The sequence below is a fragment of the Chiloscyllium punctatum genome, chromosome 30, assembly GCF_047496795.1.
Source record: "Chiloscyllium punctatum isolate Juve2018m chromosome 30, sChiPun1.3, whole genome shotgun sequence".
NCBI lineage: Eukaryota > Metazoa > Chordata > Chondrichthyes > Orectolobiformes > Hemiscylliidae > Chiloscyllium > Chiloscyllium punctatum.
The window spans coordinates 19,765,047-19,786,638 of record NC_092768.1 but is presented as its reverse complement, the minus strand read 5'-3'; the positions used below and the strand labels follow the sequence as shown (position 1 = coordinate 19,786,638).

Sequence of the window (21,592 nt, the reverse complement as noted above, 5' to 3'; positions counted from 1 at the left end):
CTTGGGGATTCAGTGCTGGTAACACCATCGAATGTTAAGGTGCAGTGGTTAGATTTTCTCTTATTGGCCATAGACTGGCATTTGTGTGGCACAAATGTTACTTGCCACTTGCCAGCCCAAGCCTGGATATTGTCCAGGTCTTGGTGCATTTTAGCTCGGACTGCTTCAGTATCTGAGGAGTTGTGAATGGTGCTGAACGCTGTGCAATCTCTAGCCAGTATGACCTTGTGATGGAGGGAAGCTCATTGGTGAAGCAGCTGAAGGTAGTCAGTTTGTTTACCACTCACCACTCTGCTTTTTAACACTTTACCTGCCACAAACAGCCTTTCTCTTTATTGACTCGATCCCCTTTGTAATATTAAACACCAGCAAGATCTCCTCTGAGCCCTGCCTGCTCTCCAATCATTCCAGCTGAGTGATCCTTCAGGAATCCACTGGCTGAACAAGACCAGTTGCTGAGGAATCTGTTGGTCGATCCTGGGTTAAAGGCAGCGTTTGATGAAAGAATCATTGGCAAGGAACAGGGTGTCTGAATGATTTCTCTTCCTCGGGTGCCTCACCTCACTGAGTGTCCACTTTGACTTCTGTCTCAAATTCGAGAGAAATGGAGTTATATCAGCCCACTGCAGGAGCTCCCCCTCCCACCCCTTCCCTTTCCCCTCCTCTCGCTTAATCCCCTCCCTCAGCCCATAACCTCGCCCCTGCCCCCCTCTGCCACAGCAGTCTCCAGTCCTGGCTTGTCCAGACTCCCTCCCCTTTCAGGTGGACCCAGTTTATCATCATTGTCAACTCCATCAACGGGGGAAGGACGCAGCAGAATTCGGGATAGACCGCCCTTTCTCCTCCTCACAAAGCGAATAGCCCAAAGTAGGTCATTCCTCCCTCAGTGTTGACGTAACGCGCTGCGTCGGTGCTGACTCTGGAGAAGATCTGATCTCCCTCCGCCAACTCAAAGATGGCTCCCTGGTAGATGGTCTCGTACCAGGGACCCCCTGCAGTGGCAGGGCCGTGGGCTGTTGGGACCCCGTGGGTGAGATTGTGGCAGACGGTCTTCATTGCTTTGACCAGCGGGGTCTTGGTTCTGTAGGAAGCTGATAGCCTGGCCAGCTCATGGCTCAGGTAGACCGTCCGACCCTGACATTCACTGCTGTAGAAGACCACCTGACTGTAGACAAAGTACTGCCCGGGGCTCTTGATGACCAGGCTGTTGCCCTTGAACTCTATCCCTTTGGAAAGAACGCCCCCATTTTTCCAGGTCACTTCTTTCTTCCTCCGTTGTCGTTGAGAGGCTGAGGGGAGCAAGAGCAGAACGTTGGGATGAAATAAAAGGAAATGACAAATGGGGAAACAACGCGCAAATTGTTGCCATTTTACTTCCCGACTCCGTCCCTTCTCAGCCCCAATTACCAGGCAGATCCAGATGTCAGGATCCTCAGTAAGATGGACATTCCATGCTTCAATCAAATAAAAATATTGGGCCTGGGCAGAGACTTCCCCTGCACAAATAATTCTCCACCTTGACAGGTACAGAAAGGGACACACCTCTACAGGTACAGAGAGAGATACACCCCTACAGATACAGAGAGGGACACACCATTACAGGTACGCAGAGGGATACACCCCTACAGGTACAGAGAGGGATACACCTCTACAGGTACAGAGAGGGACACACCTCTACAGGTACAGAGAGAGATACACCCGTACAGATACAGAGAGGGACACACCTCTACAGGTACAGAGAGAGATACACCTCTACAGATACAGAGAGGGACACACCTCTACAGATACAGAGAGGGACACACCCCTACAGGTACAGAGAGGGATACACCTCTACAGATACAGAGAGGGATACACCCCTACAGATACAGAGAGGGATACACCCGTACAGATACAGAGAGGGACACACCTCTACAGATACAGAGAGGGACACACCTCTACAGGTACAGAGAGGGATACACCTCTACAGATACAGAGAGGGACACACCTCTACAGGCACAGAGAGGGATACACCTCTACAGGTACAGAGAGGGACACAACCCTACAGGTACAGAGAGGGACACACCTCTACAGGTACAGAGAGGGACACACCCCTACAGATACAGAGAGGGATACACCTCTACAGGTACAGAGAGGGACACACCTCTACAGGTACAGAGAGGGACACACCTCTACAGGTACGCAGAGAGATACACCCCTACAGATACAGAGAGGGACACACCTCTACAGGTACAGAGAGAGATACACCCGTACAGATACAGAGAGGGACACACCATTACAGGTACAGAGAGGGACACACCTCTACAGGTACAGAGAGGGACACACCTCCACAGGTTCGCAAAGAGATACACCCCTACAGATACAGAGAGAGATACACCCCTACAGATACAGAGAGGGACACACCTCTACAGATACAGAGAGGGACACACCCCTACAGGTACAGAGAGAGATACACCCCTACAGATACAGAGAGGGACACACCTCTACAGATACAGAGAGGGATACACCTCTACAGGTACAGAGAGGGACACACCTCTACAGGTACAGAGAGGGACACACCTCTACAGGTACAGAGAGAGATACACCCCTACAGATACAGAGAGGGACACACCTCTACAGATACAGAGAGAGATACACCTCTACAGGTACAGAGAGAGATACACGCCTACAGATACAGAGAGGGACACACCTCTACAGGTACAGAGAGGGACACACCTCTACAGGTACAGAGAGGGACACACCCCTACAGGTAAGCAGAGAGATACACCCCTACAGGTACAGAGAGAGATACACCCCTACAGATACAGAGAGGGACACACCCCTACAGATACAGAGAGGGACACACCTCTACAGGTACGCAAAGAGATACACCCCTACAGATACAGAGAGAGATACACCTCTACAGATACAGAGAGGGACACACCCGTACAGGTACAGAGAGGGACACACCCCTACAGATACAGAGAGGGACACACCTCTACAGGTACAGAGAGGGACACACCTCTACAGGTACGCAAAGAGATACACCCCTACAGATACAGAGAGAGATACACCCCTACAGATACAGAGAGGGACACACCTCTACAGATACAGAGAGGGACACACCTCTACAGGTACAGAGAGGGACACACCTCGACAGGTACGCAAAGAGATACACCCCTACAGGTACAGAGAGAGATACACCCCTATAGATACAGAGAGGGACACACCCCAACAGATACAGAGAGGGACACACCTCTACAGGTACAGAGAGGGACACACCTCTACAGGTACAGAGAGGGATACACCCCTACAGATACAGAGAGGGACACACCTCTACAGGTACAGAGAGGGACACACCACTACAGATACAGAGAGGGACACACCTCTACAGGTACAGAGAGGGACACACCCCTACAGATACAGAGAGGGACACACCTCTACAGGTACAGAGAGGGACACACCCCTACAGGTAAGCAGAGAGATACACCCCTACAGGTACAGAGAGGGACACAACTCTACAGGTACAGAGAGAGATACACCCCTACAGGTACAGAGAAGGACACACCCCTACAGGTACACAGAGAGATACACCCCTACAGATACAGAGAGGGACACACCATTACAGGTATAGAGAGGGACACACCTCTACAGGTATAGAGAGGGACACACCTCTACAGGTACAGAGAGGGACACACCTCCACAGGTTCGCAAAGAGATACACCCCTACAGGTACAGAGAGAGATACACCCCTACAGAAACAGAGAGAGATACACCCCTACAGATACAGAGAGGGATACACCCCTACAGGTACAGAGAGGGACACACCTCTACAGATACAGAGAGGAACACACCCCTACAGATACAGAGAGGGACACACCTCTACAGGTACAGAGAGGGACACACCTCTACAGATACAGAGAGGGACACACCCCTACAGGTACAGAGAGGGACACACCTCTACAGATACAGAGAGGGATACACCCCTACAGATACAGAGAGAGATACACCCCTACAGATACAGAGAGGGACACACCTCTACAGGTACAGAGAGAGATACACCCCTACAGGTACAGAGAGGGATACACCCCTACAGATACAGAGAGGGACACACCCCTACAGGTACAGAGAGAGATACACCCCTACAGGTACAGAGAGGGACACACCTCTACAGGTACAGAGAGAGATACACCTCTACAGATACAGAGAGGGACACACCTCTACAGGTACAGAGAGGGACACACCTCTACAGATACAGAGAGGGACACACCTCTACAGGTACAGAGAGGGACACACCTCTACAGGTACAGAGAGAGATACACCCCTACAGATACAGAGAGGGACACACCTCTACAGATACAGAGAGGGACACACCCCTACAGGTACAGAGAGGGACACACCTCTACAGGTACAGAGAGGGACACACCCCTACAGGTACAGAGAGGGATACACCCCTACAGATACAGAGAGGGACACACCTCTACAGGTTCGCAAAGAGATACACCCCTACAGGTACAGAGAGAGATACACCCCTACAGGTACAGAGAGGGACACACCTCTACAGATACGGAGAGGGACACACCTCTACAGGTACAGAGAGGGACACACCCCTACAGATACAGAGAGGGATACACCCCTACAGGTACAGAGAGGGACACACCTCTACATGTACAGAGAGGGACACACCTCTACAGGTACAGAGAGGGACACACCTCTACAGATACAGAGAGGGACACACCTCTACAGGTACAGAGAGGGACACACCTCTACAGGTACAGAGAGAGATACACCCCTACAGATACAGAGAGGGACACACGTCTACAGATACAGAGAGGGACACACCTCTACAGGTTCGCAAAGAGATACACCCCTACAGGTACAGAGAGAGATACACCCCTACAGGTACAGAGAGGGACACACCTCTACAGGTACAGAGAGGGACACACCTCTACAGGTTCGCAAAGAGATACACCCCTACAGATACAGAGAGAGATACACCCCTACAGATACAGAGAGGGACACACCTCTACAGGTACAGAGAGGGACACACCCCTACAGGTAGAGAGAGAGATACACCTCTACAGATACAGAGAGGGACACACCTCTACAGGTACAGAGAGGGACACACCTCTACAGGTTCGCAAAGAGATACACCCCTACAGATACAGAGAGGGACACACCTCTACAGATACAGAGAGGGACACACCTCTACAGGTACGCAAAGAGATACACCCCTACAGGTACAGAGAGAGATACACCTCTACAGGTACAGAGAGAGATACACCCCTACAGATACAGAGAGGGACACACCTCTACAGGTACAGAGAGGGACACACCCCTACAGGTACAGAGAGAGATACACCTCTACAGGTACAGAAAGGGACACACCTCTACAGGTACAGAGAGGGACACACCTCTACAGGTACAGAGAGGGATACACCCCTACAGATACAGAGAGGGACACACCCCTACAGGTACAGAGAGGGACACACCTCTACAGGTACAGAGAGGGATACACCTCTACAGGTACAGAGAGGGATACACCCCTACAGGTACAGAAAGGGACACACCTCTACAGGTACAGAGAGGGACACACCTCTACAGGTACAGAGAGGGATACACCTCTACAGGTACAGAGAGGGATACACCCCTACAGGTACAGAAAGGGACACACCTCTACAGGTACAGAGAGGGACACACCCCTACAGGTACAGAGAGGGACACACCTCTACAGATACAGAGAGGGACACACCTCTACAGGATCGCAAAGAGATACACCCCTACAGGTACAGAGAGAGATACACCCCTACAGATACAGAGAGGGACACACCCCTACAGATACAGAGAGGGACACACCTCTACAGGTACAGAGAGGGACACACCCCTACAGGTACAGAGAGGGACACACCTCTACAGATACAGAGAGGGACACACCTCTACAGGTACAGAGAGGGATACACCCCTACAGATACAGAGAGAGATACACCTCTACAGATACAGAGAGGGACACACCCCTACAGATACAGAGAGGGACACACCTCTACAGATACAGAGAGGGACACACCTCTACAGGTACAGAGAGGAACACACCCCTACAGATACAGAGAGAGATACACCCCTACAGGTACAGAGAGGGACACACCTCTACAGATACAGAGAGAGACACACCCCTACAGGTACAGAGAGGGACACACCTCTACAGATACAGAGAGAGACACACCCCTACAGATACAGAGAGGGACACACCTCTACAGGTACAGAAAGGGACACACCTCTACAGATACAGAGAGGGACACACCTCTACAGATACAGAGAGAGATACACCCCTACAGGTACAGAGAGGGATACACCCCTACAGATACAGAGAGGGACACACCTCTACAGATACAGAGAGGGACACACCTCTACAGGTACAGAAAGGGACACACCTCTACAGATACAGAGAGGGACACACCTCTACAGATACAGAGAGAGATACACCCCTACAGATACAGAGAGGGATACACCTCTACAGGTACAGAGAGGGACATACCTCTACAGGTACAGAGAGAGATACACCCCTACAGGTACAGAGAGGGATACACCCCTACAGATACAGAGAGGGACACACCATTACAGGTACAGAGAGGGATACACCCCTACAGGTACAGAGAGGGACACACCTCTACAGGTACAGAGAGAGATACACCTCTACAGATACAGAGAGGGACACACCTCTACAGGTACAGAGAGAGATACACCCCTACAGGTACAGAGAGGGATACACCCCTACAGATACAGAGAGGGACACACCCCTACAGGTACAGAGAGAGATACACCCCTACAGGTACAGAGAGGGACACACCTCTACAGGTACAGAGAGAGATACACCTCTACAGATACAGAGAGGGACACACCTCTACAGGTACAGAGAGGGACACACCTCTACAGATACAGAGAGGGACACACCTCTACAGGTACAGAGAGGGACACACCTCTACAGGTACAGAGAGAGATACACCCCTACAGATACAGAGAGGGACACACCTCTACAGATACAGAGAGGGACACACCCCTACAGGTACAGAGAGGGACACACCTCTACAGGTACAGAGAGGGACACACCCCTACAGGTACAGAGAGGGATACACCCCTACAGATACAGAGAGGGACACACCTCTACAGGTTCGCAAAGAGATACACCCCTACAGGTACAGAGAGAGATACACCCCTACAGGTACAGAGAGGGACACACCTCTACAGATACGGAGAGGGACACACCTCTACAGGTACAGAGAGGGACACACCCCTACAGATACAGAGAGGGATACACCCCTACAGGTACAGAGAGGGACACACCTCTACATGTACAGAGAGGGACACACCTCTACAGGTACAGAGAGGGACACACCTCTACAGATACAGAGAGGGATACACCTCTACAGGTACAGAGAGGGATACACCCCTACAGGTACAGAAAGGGACACACCTCTACAGGTACAGAGAGGGACACACCTCTACAGGTACAGAGAGGGATACACCTCTACAGGTACAGAGAGGGATACACCCCTACCGGTACAGAAAGGGACACACATCTACAGGTACAGAGAGGGACTCACCTCTACAGGTACAGAGAGGGACACACCCCTACAGGTACAGAGAGGGACACACCTCTACAGATACAGAGAGGGACACACCTCTACAGATACAGAGAGGGACACACCTCTACAGGTTCGCAAAGAGATACACCCCTACAGGTACAGAGAGAGATACACCCCTACAGATACAGAGAGGGACACACCCCTACAGATACAGAGAGGGACACACCTCTACAGGTACAGAGAGGGACACACCCCTACAGGTACAGAGAGGGACACACCTCTACAGATACAGAGAGGGACACACCTCTACAGGTACAGAGAGGGATACACCCCTACAGATACAGAGAGAGATACACCTCTACAGATACAGAGAGGGACACACCCCTACAGATACAGAGAGGGACACACCTCTACAGATACAGAGAGGGACACACCTCTACAGGTACAGAGAGGGACACACCCCTACAGATACAGAGAGAGATACACCCCTACAGGTACAGAGAGGGACACACCTCTACAGATACAGAGAGAGACACACCCCTACAGGTACAGAGAGGGACACACCTCTACAGATACAGAGAGAGACACACCCCTACAGATACAGAGAGGGACACACCTCTACAGGTACAGAAAGGGACACACCTCTACAGATACAGAGAGGGACACACCTCTACAGATACAGAGAGAGATACACCCCTACAGGTACAGAGAGGGATACACCCCTACAGATACAGAGAGGGACACACCTCTACAGATACAGAGAGGGACACACCTCTACAGGTACAGAAAGGGACACACCTCTACAGATACAGAGAGGGACACACCTCTACAGATACAGAGAGAGATACACCCCTACAGATACAGAGAGGGATACACCTCTACAGGTACAGAGAGGGACATACCTCTACAGGTACAGAGAGAGATACACCCCTACAGGTACAGAGAGGGATACACCCCTACAGATACAGAGAGGGACACACCATTACAGGTACAGAGAGGGATACACCCCTACAGGTACAGAGAGGGACACACCTCTACAGGTACAGAGAGAGATACACCTCTACAGATACAGAGAGGGACACACCTCTACAGGTACAGAGAGAGATACACCCCTACAGGTACAGAGAGGGATACACCCCTACAGATACAGAGAGGGACACACCCCTACAGGTACAGAGAGAGATACACCCCTACAGGTACAGAGAGGGACACACCTCTACAGGTACAGAGAGAGATACACCTCTACAGATACAGAGAGGGACACACCTCTACAGGTACAGAGAGGGACACACCTCTACAGATACAGAGAGGGACACACCTCTACAGGTACAGAGAGGGACACACCTCTACAGGTACAGAGAGAGATACACCCCTACAGATACAGAGAGGGACACACCTCTACAGATACAGAGAGGGACACACCCCTACAGGTACAGAGAGGGATACACCCCTACAGATACAGAGAGGGACACACCTCTACAGGTTCGCAAAGAGATACACCCCTACAGGTACAGAGAGAGATACACCCCTACAGGTACAGAGAGGGACACACCTCTACAGATACGGAGAGGGACACACCTCTACAGGTACAGAGAGGGACACACCCCTACAGATACAGAGAGTGACACACCTCTACAGGTACAGAGAGGGACACACCTCTACATGTACAGAGAGGGACACACCTCTACAGATACAGAGAGGGACACATCTCTACAGGTACAGAGAGGGACACACCTCTACAGGTACAGAGAGAGATACACCCCTACAGATACAGAGAGGGACACACGTCTACAGATACAGAGAGGGACACACCACTACAGGTTCGCAAAGAGATATACCCCTACAGGTACAGAGAGAGATACACCCCTACAGGTACAGAGAGGGACACACCTCTACAGGTACAGAGAGGGACACACCTCTACAGGTTCGCAAAGAGATACACCCCTACAGATACAGAGAGAGATACACCCCTACAGATACAGAGAGGGACACACCTCTACAGGTACAGAGAGGGACACACCCCTACAGGTACAGAGAGAGATACACCTCTACAGATACAGAGAGGGACACACCTCTACAGGTACAGAGAGGGACACACCTCTACAGGTTCGCAAAGAGATACACCCCTACAGATACAGAGAGGGACACACCTCTACAGATACAGAGAGGGACACACCTCTACAGGTACGCAAAGAGATACACCCCTACAGGTACAGAGAGAGATACACCTCTACAGGTACAGAGAGAGATACACCCCTACAGATACAGAGAGGGACACACCTCTACAGGTACAGAGAGGGACACACCCCTACAGGTACAGAGAGAGATACACCTCTACAGGTACAGAAAGGGACACACCTCTACAGGTACAGAGAGGGACACACCTCTACAGGTACAGAGAGGGATACACCCCTACAGATACAGAGAGGGACACACCCCTACAGGTACAGAGAGGGACACACCTCTACAGGTACAGAGAGGGATACACCTCTACAGGTACAGAGAGGGATACACCCCTACAGGTACAGAAAGGGACACACCTCTACAGGTACAGAGAGGGACACACCTCTACAGGTACAGAGAGGAATACACCTCTACAGGTACAGAGAGGGATACACCCCTACAGGTACAGAAAGGGACACACCTCTACAGGTACAGAGAGGGACACACCTCTACAGGTACAGAGAGGGACACACCCCTACAGGTACAGAGAGGGACACACCTCTACAGATACAGAGAGGGACACACCTCTACAGGTTCGCAAAGAGATACACCCCTACAGGTACAGAGAGAGATACACCCCTACAGATACAGAGAGGGACACACCCCTACAGATACAGAGAGGGACACACCTCTACAGGTACAGAGAGGGACACACCCCTACAGGTACAGAGAGGGACACACCTCTACAGATACAGAGAGGGACACACCTCTACAGGTACAGAGAGGGATACACCCCTACAGATACAGAGAGAGATACACCTCTACAGATACAGAGAGGGACACACCCCTACAGATACAGAGAGGGACACACCTCTACAGATACAGAGAGGGACACACCTCTACAGGTACAGAGAGGAACACACCCCTACAGATACAGAGAGAGATACACCCCTACAGGTACAGAGAGGGACACACCTCTACAGATACAGAGAGAGACACACCCCTACAGGTACAGAGAGGGACACACCTCTACAGATACAGAGAGAGACACACCCCTACAGATACAGAGAGGGACACACCTCTACAGGTACAGAAAGGGACACACCTCTACAGATACAGAGAGGGACACACCTCTACAGATACAGAGAGAGATACACCCCTACAGGTACAGAGAGGGATACACCCCTACAGATACAGAGAGGGACACACCTCTACAGATACAGAGAGGGACACACCTCTACAGATACAGAGAGGGACACACCTCTACAGGTACAGAAAGGGACACACCTCTACAGATACAGAGAGGGACACACCTCTACAGATACAGAGAGAGATACACCCCTACAGATACAGAGAGGGATACACCTCTACAGGTACAGAGAGGGACATACCTCTACAGGTACAGAGAGAGATACACCCCTACAGGTACAGAGAGGGATACACCCCTACAGATACAGAGAGGGACACACCATTACAGGTACAGAGAGGGATACACCCCTACAGGTACAGAGAGGGACACACCTCTACAGGTACAGAGAGAGATACACCTCTACAGATACAGAGAGGGACACACCTCTACAGGTACAGAGAGAGATACACCCCTACAGGTACAGAGAGGGATACACCCCTACAGATACAGAGAGGGACACACCCCTACAGGTACAGAGAGAGATACACCCCTACAGGTACAGAGAGGGACACACCTCTACAGGTACAGAGAGAGATACACCTCTACAGATACAGAGAGGGACACACCTCTACAGGTACAGAGAGGGACACACCTCTACAGGTACAGAGAGGGACACACCTCTACAGGTACAGAGAGGGATACACCCCTACAGATACAGAGAGGGACACACCTCTACAGATACAGAGAGGGACACACCCCTACAGGTACAGAGAGGGACACACCTCTACAGGTACAGAGAGGGACACACCCCTACAGGTACAGAGAGGGATACACCTCTACATGTACAGAGAGGGACACACCTCTACAGATACAGAGAGGGACACACCTCTACAGATACAGAGAGGGACACACCTCTACAGGTACAGAGAGGGACACACCCCTACAGATAGAGAGAGGGACACACCTCTACAGGTAAGCAGAGAGATACACCCCTACAGGTACAGAGTGATACACACTACAGCACAAAGAGGGATACACCTGCACAGGGACAGAGAGGGATACACCTGTACAGGGACAGAGAGGGATATACCTGTACAGGTACAGAGAGGGATACACCTGTACAGGGACAGAGAGGGATACACCTGTACAGGTACAGAGAGGGATACACCACTACAGGTACAGAGAGGGATACACCTGTTCAGGGACAGAGAGGGATACACCACTACAGGTACAGAGAGGGATACACCTGTACAGGGACAGAGAGGAATACACCACTACAGGTACAGAGAGGGATACACCTGTACAGGGACAGAGAGGGATACACATGTACAGGTACAGAGAGGGATACACCTGTACAGGTACAGAGTGAGATACACCTGTACAGGTACAGAGAGGGATACACCTGTACAGGTACAGAGTGAGATACACCTATAGAGGGACAGAGAGGGATATACCTGTACAGGTGCAGAGTGGGATACACCTGTACAGGGACAGAGAGGGATACACCAGTACAGGTACAGAGAGGGATACACCTGTACAGGGACAGAGTGGGATACACCACTACAGGTACAGAGAGGGATACACCTGTACAGTTACAGAGAGGGATACACCACTACAGGTACAGAGAGGGATACACCTGTACAGGGACAGAGAGGGATACACCTGTACAGGTACAGAGAGGGATACACCACTACAGGTACAGAGAGGGATACACCTGTACAGGGACAGAGAAGGATACACATGTACAGGTTCAGAGAGGGATACACCACTACAGGTACAGAGAGGGATACACCTGTACAGGGACAGAGAGGGATACACCACTACAGGCACTGAGAGGAATACACCTGTAAAGGCACAGAGACAGAAACACCTGTATAGGCAGAGAGAGTGATACACACTACAGCACAAAGAGGGATACACCTGCACAGGGACAGAGAGGGATACACCTGTACAGGGACAGAGAGGGATATACCTGTACAGGTACAGAGAGGGATACACCTGTACAGGTACAGAGAGGGATACACCACTACAGGTATAGAGAGGGATATACCTGTACAGGGACAGAGAGGGATACACCTGTACAGGTACAGAGAGGGATACACCACTACAGGTACAGAGAGGGATACACCTGTACAGGGACAGAGAGGGATACACCACTACAGGTACAGAGAGGGATACACCTGTACAGGTACAGAGTGAGATACACCTGTACAGGTACAGAGAGGGATACACCTGTACAGGTACAGAGTGAGATACACCTGTACAGGTACAGAGAGGGATACACCTGTATAGGGACAGAGAGGGATATACCTGTACAGGTGCAGAGTGGGATACACCTGTACAGGGACAGAGAGGGATACACCAGTACAGGTACAGAGAGGGATACACCTGTACAGGGACAGAGTGGGATACACCACTACAGGTACAGAGAGGGATACACCTGTACAGGGACAGAGAGGGATACACCTGTACAGGTACAGAGAGGGATACACCTGTGCAGGGACAGAGAGGGATACACCTGTACAGGTACAGAGAGGGATACACCACTATAGGTACAGAGAGGGATACACCTGTACAGGGACAGAGAGGGATACACCACTACAGGTACAGAGAGGGATACACCTGTACAGGGACAGAGCGGGATACACCTGTACAGGTACAGAGAGGGATACACCACTACAGGTACAGAGAGGGATACACCTGTACAGGTACAGAGAGGGATACACCACTACAGGTACAGAGAGGGATACACCTGTACAGGGACAGAGAGGGATACACCACTACAGGGACAGAGAGGGGTACACCTGTACAGGGACAGAGAGGGATACACCACTACAGGTACAGAGAGGGATACACCTGTGCAGGTACAGAGTGGGATACACCTGTACAGGGACAGAGAGGGATACACCTGTAGAGGGACAGAGAGGGATATACCTGTACAGGTGCAGAGTGGGATACACCTGTACAGGGACAGAGAGGGATACACCAGTACAGGTACAGAGAGGGATACACCACTACAGGTACAGAGAGGGATACACCTGTACAGGTGCAGAGTGGGATACACCTGTACAGGGACAGAGAAGGATACACCACTACAGGCATGGACAGGGTCACCTCTACTGGCACCGAGAGGTTCAATGCTACAAGGTCAGAGCAAGAGAAAGAGGCATCAACAATGAAAGTGAGTAAGAGAGAGAGAGAGGGAGTAAAGACAGGAGTGAGTGAGACACTGAGAATGATAGCAAGCGATAGAGAGAGTGTGAGAGTGGAACAGTATGAGTGAGAGATAGAGAATAAACATAGCACACGAATTCAGAGAGAATGTGAGTGAGCGTGAGCGACCCGGTGAGAGTGTGCCCCAGGATGAGGAAGAGAGAGCTGTGCACAGGCACAGACAGATTCACTTGTGGAGAGAGTGATTCAGTCTGCTCTCATATTGGTGAGTGTTTCTCCTGGATCACTGGGACATTTTTCATTTGTACCTGCAGGGAATGTTTCATGTATACACTTGTGGCATGTTTAACCTGGGCACGGAGAGACTATTTCACCTGAAGATGTGGGAAGTGTTTCTCTTGTACAGGTATCGACATGTTCCCACATCCAAGTGAAAAAACATTCCCCTGCACAAACTGAGACTTTCACAGGTCCAGTTTGGGACTGTTCACTTGTACAGGCAGAGACTGCATTGCCTGTTTGGAACAATCACACCTGCACAGAGACTGTCACTGACCTCAGTGTGAGACAATGTCAGCTGTACAAGTGGAGATGGTTCAGTAAAGCAGATGGAGCATTCCGGTGTTGGTGGTATTTAACAGCAAACAGGTCGGGAGTGTGAGAGAATACTCCCCACTTGCCCTGGATGGGTGCAGCTCCAACAACACTCAAGAAGCCCAACACCATCCAGGGACAAAGCAGATGACAAATCGGTGCCAGATCCACAAACATTCACTCGGTCCATCACTGACACTCAGTAGCAGCAGTGTGTACCGTCTACAAGGCGCACTGCAGAAACTTGCCAAGACTGCTTCCCCTACCACTTTCCCAAGCTATGGCCTGTACTGTCTAGAAGGATAATTATAGCAGATATATGGGAACACCACCACCACCTGAATAAAACAAATCACTCCTGGTGGGGGGCACGGTGGCTCAGTGGTTAGCACTGCTGCCTCACAGCACCAGAGGCTGGGGTGCAAGTCCCATCTCGGGTGTCTGTCTGTGTGGAGTTTGCACATTCTCCCTGTGTCTGCGTGGGTTTCCTCCGGGTGCTCCGGTTTCCTCCCACAGTCCAAAGATGTGCAGGTCAGGTGGATTAGCCATGGGGAAATTGCCCGTAGCATTAGGTGCGTTAGTCAGGGGTAAATATAAGGTTGGGGAACAGGTCAGGGTGGGTTACTCTTCGGAGGGTCAGTGCGGACTTGTTGGGCCGAAGGGCCTGTTTCCGTACTGTAGGGAATCTTAAAAAAAAATTTTTTATATGCACTTCCTTCAGGCAATGGACCAATCAGGTAATCACAAGCAGCCACATTGTGTTGTAAATCAGAGCAGTGGAAAGTTTCAGATCTGAGTTAATAACTGGCCTCCTTCCTTCTATCCCCAGGTTAAAGTCTAATATCTGCATTCTGAGGGGTTGGAATGCAGCTAGACAGAAACCCTGGTTAGATGCCATTTGGGTTGCAATGATAGACTTGGGCACCACACCATAGGGAGGATAGATTGGACCTGGAGGGAGTACAATGTAGATTTGCAGGAATTATATCTTTAATTTATTCTTTTTTAGTTATTCACTTCTGGGATGTAGGTGTGGTTGGCTGGACCCAGAACTTATCTCCTGTCCTGAGTTGCCCTAGAGAAGGGGCGGGGGGGCTGCCTTCCTGAACCACTGTAGTCCACAGTGAAGGAATGACGATATATGTTTCCGAGTCAGGATGGTGGTGTCTGCATGTACCTGCTGCCCTTGTCCTTCCAAATGGAAGTATTCTTGGGTTTGGAAGATGCTACCTGAGGATCTTTGGTGAATTTGTGCAGTGCATCTTGTAGATGGTACGCACTGCTGCTGCTGAGCATCGGTGGGGGAAGGAGGGGATGTTTGTGGGTGTGGTGCCAACCAAGCAGGGGCTGCTTTGTCCTGGATGGTGTCAAGCTTCCTGAGTTGGAGATGCACTCATCCAGGCAAATGGGGAGCATTCCATCATACCCTTGGACTTCAGAGGTTAAAATTTGAGGAAGGATTACACAAATTAGACCTGTTTCCTATTGAATTTATAAGGATAAAGGGTGATCAGATTGAAGTTAAGGAAAGACAAAGGGTAGATAAAGAGAAACTATTTCTGCTGGATGGGGATCCCAGACGCAGTGGGCACAGCCTGAGTCTTCAGGAGGGACAGGAGGAAGCATTTACACACACAAAAGGGGTGGTAGATATTTCAAATTATCTTCCACAAACTGCAGTGGATTAGAGACAACTATTTTAAATCTGAAGTACAAACATACAGTCATAGAGTCATACAGTCATAGAGTAATACAGTCATAGAGTAATACAGTCATAGAGTCATAGAGTCATACAGTCATACAGTCATAGAGTCATACAGTCATAGAGTCATACAGTCATAGAGTCATGGAGTCATACAGTCATACAGTCATAGAGTCATACAGTCATAGAGTCATGGAGTCATACAGTCATAGAGTCATACAGTCATAGAGTCATGGAGTCATACAGTCATACAGTCATAGAGTCATAGAGTCATAGAGTCATACAGTCATAGAATCATAGAGATGTACAACATGGAAACAGACCCTTTGGTCCAACCCATCCATGCTGAACAGATATCCCAACCCAATCTCGTCCCACCTACCAGCACCTGGCCCATATCCCTCCAAACCCTTCCTATTCATATACCCATCCAAATCCCTCTTAAATGTTGAAATTGTACCAGCCTCCACCACATCCTCTGACGGCTCATTCCATTCACCTTCTGCATGAAAAAGTTGCCCCTTAGGTCTCTGTTATATCTTTCCCCTCTCACCCTAAACCTATGCCCTCTAGTTCTGGACTCCCCGACCCCAGGGAAAAGACTTTGTCTATTTATCCTATCTATGCCCCTCATAATTTTGTAAACCTCTATAAGGTCACCCCTCAGCCTCCGACGTTCCAGGGAAAACAGCCCCAGCCTGTTCAGCCTCTCCCTGAAACGTCGATTCTCCTGCTCCTTGGATACTGCCTAACCTGCTGCGCTTTTCCAGCAACACATTTTCAGCTATAAATGGGACTAGGTTGGGTTAGGATATCAGGTCAGCATGAATGAATTGGACCGAAGGGTCTGTTTCCGTGCTGTACATCTCAGTGACTCTGTGACTCTGAAGGCAGAATTGTTGCCACTGTCCGGAAGGGTGACTGCAAAATCGCTTGTCACATTAAAAACAAAGCCACATCAACTTCACTCCTGGAGATCTGCCACCTTACTCCAGACTGCAGACACACAGCAATGTGGTTGACTCTTCACTGCCATCTAACAAAGCCAAGCGAGCCACTGAAACCAGGGCTAACGAGGGATGTGCATCAGAAAGTTGGGCTCTCTTCAGACAGTCCCGCAAGAAAGGGACAATGAGACAACTCTCACAGGCAGCAGCTTGTCTCTTACCTGTCAGGTGGACTGTGACCTTCACTGGAACTTTCCCCACCAGGTTCATCAGGCGAGGGAGCTCTGGAAAAGAAAACTCAGTCTTTCACTGTGATCCTCCTCTAGCCCTCCCCCGACCCTCGTGCTAAAACTGCCCACAGTGTGTGTGAACGTGACCAAACTCGGGCCAGGAACGCACTCACCATCACAAAGAGCTCCTGCTGGTTGGCAATCTTCAACCATCTTCATCAGACTTGTCTTCTAGAGGAACAAACAGAGATGGCTGTTCACATCCCTTCGACTAGCCCAGTCACCCATTCCTAATGACACCAGCGATCTGCTTTTATCTAGCGCCTTTAACATTGTAAACCGCTCCCCCCCCCCCCCGGCATTTGACAAGAACCTGAGCAGTATAGGCCTGTATGCCTATAGGGATGAGAAGACAAAGAGATTGAATTAAGGAATATAAGATGCTAAGGGGGATTTGTCAAGTAGATGGGGAGGGGATGTTCCCTGGTGTAGGTGAATCTCGAAGAAGAGGTCGCAGTTTTAGGGTAAGGGGGTAGCAGGTTTAAAGAGATGGAGAGCAACTAATTCTCCCAAATGGTCGTCAGTCAATGGAATTGACTACCTCAGAGTGCAGCGGATGTTGGGGGTATTGAGTAAATTGAAGGAAGGGACAGATTTTTAATTCACAATGGAGTGAAGGGTTACGGAGCACGGGCGGGGATGTAGAGCTGGGTCCGAGATGACATCAGCCATGATCACGCGGAATGGCAGGTTGGCTGAATGGACCAAGCCCTCTCCTAGTGCTTATATAATCACGCACTGAGTCACAGGAGGAGATATGGGGAGAGCCAACGGGGTAGGATTTAAGGAGCATCTTAAAGGCAGAGAGAGAGAGAGAGAGAGAGAGAGAGAGAAAATGGAGAGCTACAGAGAGGGACCCCCACAGGGAGGGGCTCAGACAGTTGAAGTAAAGCTATTAACGGTGAAACAATTAAACTGGGGCGATGTAACAGACCAGAATTAGAAATAGTGCAGATATCGTGGAGGGTTGGAGGAGTCTGGAGAGCTGGGAAGGAATGTCACCACAGTGGAATTTGAAAGCAAATGTGACAAATCTGTGATCAAGGCATTATTGGGGTGAAAGCAAACACAGCAGATGGTGGGAGAAAGGGACTGGGCTGAGTTGGTATATGGGCAGCAGAATTTTGGGGAGCTCAGGTTTCCCAAAGTGACCTCCTCCAGCCCTCCAATGACATGCGCTGTCTTGCCTCTTGGGTAGAAATAAGGACAAAGTTAAAAACCACCCAACACCAGGTTATAGTCCAACAGGCTTATTTGGAAGCACTAGCTTTCGGAGCGCTGCCCCTTCATCAGGTAGCTAGTGGGGCAGGATACATAGGACACAGAATTTATAGCAAAAGATCAAAGTGTCATACAACTGATGCAAGATATTGAACAAACCTGGATTACTGTTAAGTTTTTCATCTTTCAGAATGGGTTGCAAGTTTCGGTTCATTAATATGCAAATCCTGGAATTTCATTTCAGTCACATTCTCGAGATGACTTAAGGTTTTATAAAAAAAGCTGACATCTCAGCTCAGACAGTGCAGTAAAAGGCATGAAATTACAGTTTGTATGTATTCAAATCTTGAGTCAGACTGGTTCTATTTCCAGAGTAGGAATTTATAAAATGTCATATTGACTGACTGCCTACAGACTCTGAGCTTTTTGAACAAAATAGAATGTATCTACAAATACAAATCTGCAAATGCAAATTCACCCCAAAGACTTATTATGTGTGCATTTCCATCCACTACCCTCTTGAATTCTTCAAATGAGCCTGTCTCTACCATATTTCCAATTGGGCATTCCATACCCTGACAGATTTCAAACTTTACCATCAGACCCGGTGAGGTTCGAACCCAGGTGCCCAGAACATTAACCTGGGGGCCTGTATTGTTGGACCAGTAACTACCACCACCAGATGTACTGGCATTGAAAACACTCCAGGGAAGGTGAATTAGGTTGTTCCTGGGTCTGGAGGAGCATTGTGAGAGATCTTGACCATTTTATGAGGAGAGGTTGAGTAAATTGGGCTTGCACACATTGGAATTCAGAAGAATGAGAGATAACCTTAATGAAATGTACAAGGCTTGGCAGAATAGGTAATGACAGGTTGATTCTTCTTGTGGGAGAGTCTAGGACCATAGAACATAGAACATGACAGCACGGTACAGGTCCTGAAACCAATCTGAAGCCCTTCTAACCCACACTATTCCATTCTCATTCATAGGCCTATCTAATGACCATTTAAATGCCCTTAAAGTTGGCGAGTCTACTACTGTTGCAGGCTGTGCGTTCCATACTCCCACTCCTCTATGAGTAAAGAAACTACCTCTGACATTTGTCCTATATCGATCACCCAACTTAAAGCTATGTCCCCTCATGCTAGTCACCACCATCTGAGGAAAAAGGATCTCCCTGTCCACCCTATCTAACCCTCGGATTATCTAATATGTCGCAATTAAGTTACCTCTCAACCTCCTTCTGTCCCTCAGCCTTTCCTCGTAAGACCATTCCTCCATACCAGGTAACATCCAAGTAAATCTCCTCTGAACCCTTTCCAAAGCTTCCACATCTTTCCTACAATGTGGTGACCAGAAACATACGCAATACTCCCAAGTGCGGCCGCACCAGAGTTTTGTACAGCTGCAGCATGACCTCAAGGCTCCAAAACTCAATCCCTCAACCAATAAAAGCTAACACCCCCTCTGCCTTCTTAACAACCCTATCAACCTGGGTGGCAACATTCAAGAATCTATGTACATGGACACCCGAGATCTCTCTGTTCATCTACACTACCAAGAATCTTACCATTAGCCCAGTACTCTGCTCATTCCTGTTACTCTTTCCAAAGTGAATCACCTCACACTTTCCTGCATTCAACTCCATTTGCCACCTCTCAGCCCAGCTCTGCAGCTTATCTATGTCCCTCTGTAATGTACTACATCCTTCACTACTATCCACAACACCACCGACCTTAGTGTCACCGGCAAATTTACTAACCCATCCTTCTATGCACTCATCGAGATCATTTATAAAAATGACAAAATTACCCAAAACAGCCCTTTGTGGTACCACTCTAGTAACTGAACTCCAGGATGAATATTTCCCATCAACCACCACCCTCTGTCTTCTTTCAGCTAGCCAATTTTTGATCCAAAACCTCTAAATCACCCTCAATCCCATGCCTCTGTATTTTGTGCAATAGTTTACCGTGAGGAACCTTACCAAACACCTTACTGAAATCCACATACACCACATTAACTGCTTTACCCTCCTCCACATTTGGCCACCTTCTCAAAGAACTCAATAATGTTTGTGAGGCACAAAACAATGTTGACTATCCCAAATCACCATATACCCGTCTAGATGATGATAAATCCTATCTCTTATAATCCTTTCCAACACTTTCCCCACAACCGAAGGCTCGTGGGCTCACCGAATTGCTCATGTCTGAATGTTGAACTTCTCTACTTCTTGTACAAGAAAATGATGGGAGAGTGAGGACTGCAGATGCTGGAAATAATAGATGTTTCAGGCATTAGCCCTTTATTGCTGATGAAGAGCTTATGCCCGAAACGTTGATTCTGCTGCTCCTCGGATGCTGCCTGACCTGCCGCGCTTTTCCAGCACCACACTCTCAACTCTGATCTCTTGCATCTGCAGTCCTCACATTCTCCTCTACCCTGTGCTGACCGGGTAAGGATGGGGCAAGGTGGGAGTGAATGGCCCCGGTGAACTAATACAGCGGGTCAGCTAACCAACTCAACTAACCAATCCCCTAGGCTCCCCACTCCCTCCATGCAAAACATAGACCAATCCTTTGATGCTCTGACTGGCTCACTGAGGCACCATAGAGGCATTGCAGGGACATGTACGTTGAGTCTCAATGACACTCAATGACACATTTGCTGTTAGCTATCGATGACCTGATGATTTCCACTGGTCAGGGGCAAAGTTGCTGATGATTCCACCTCATACTTTTTCCCTTCAGTAAAATTCTAAACAGTCCATGTCAGGTAACAACTACAAAGTCCTTCAGAGAGGGAAGAACT

General features: G+C 49.4%; 1 protein-coding gene across 1 annotated transcript in view; it reads right to left on the bottom strand.

Moving 5' to 3' along the window:
• Positions 1 to 721: 721 nt before the first annotated feature.
• LOC140454997 (tumor necrosis factor-like) overlaps positions 722 to 21,592 on the bottom strand; it is a 24,632-nt gene continuing 3,761 nt past the window's right edge. Inside the window, exons 2-4 of the mRNA XM_072549673.1 lie at positions 17,669 to 17,726; positions 17,487 to 17,549; positions 722 to 1,289 (exon numbers count right to left, since the gene is read on the bottom strand). Of these exons, the coding sequence (XP_072405774.1) occupies positions 847 to 1,289; positions 17,487 to 17,549; positions 17,669 to 17,714 (552 nt within the window). The 5' untranslated portion in view covers positions 17,715 to 17,726 and the 3' untranslated portion in view covers positions 722 to 846. The remainder of the gene's footprint in view (positions 1,290 to 17,486; positions 17,550 to 17,668; positions 17,727 to 21,592) is intronic.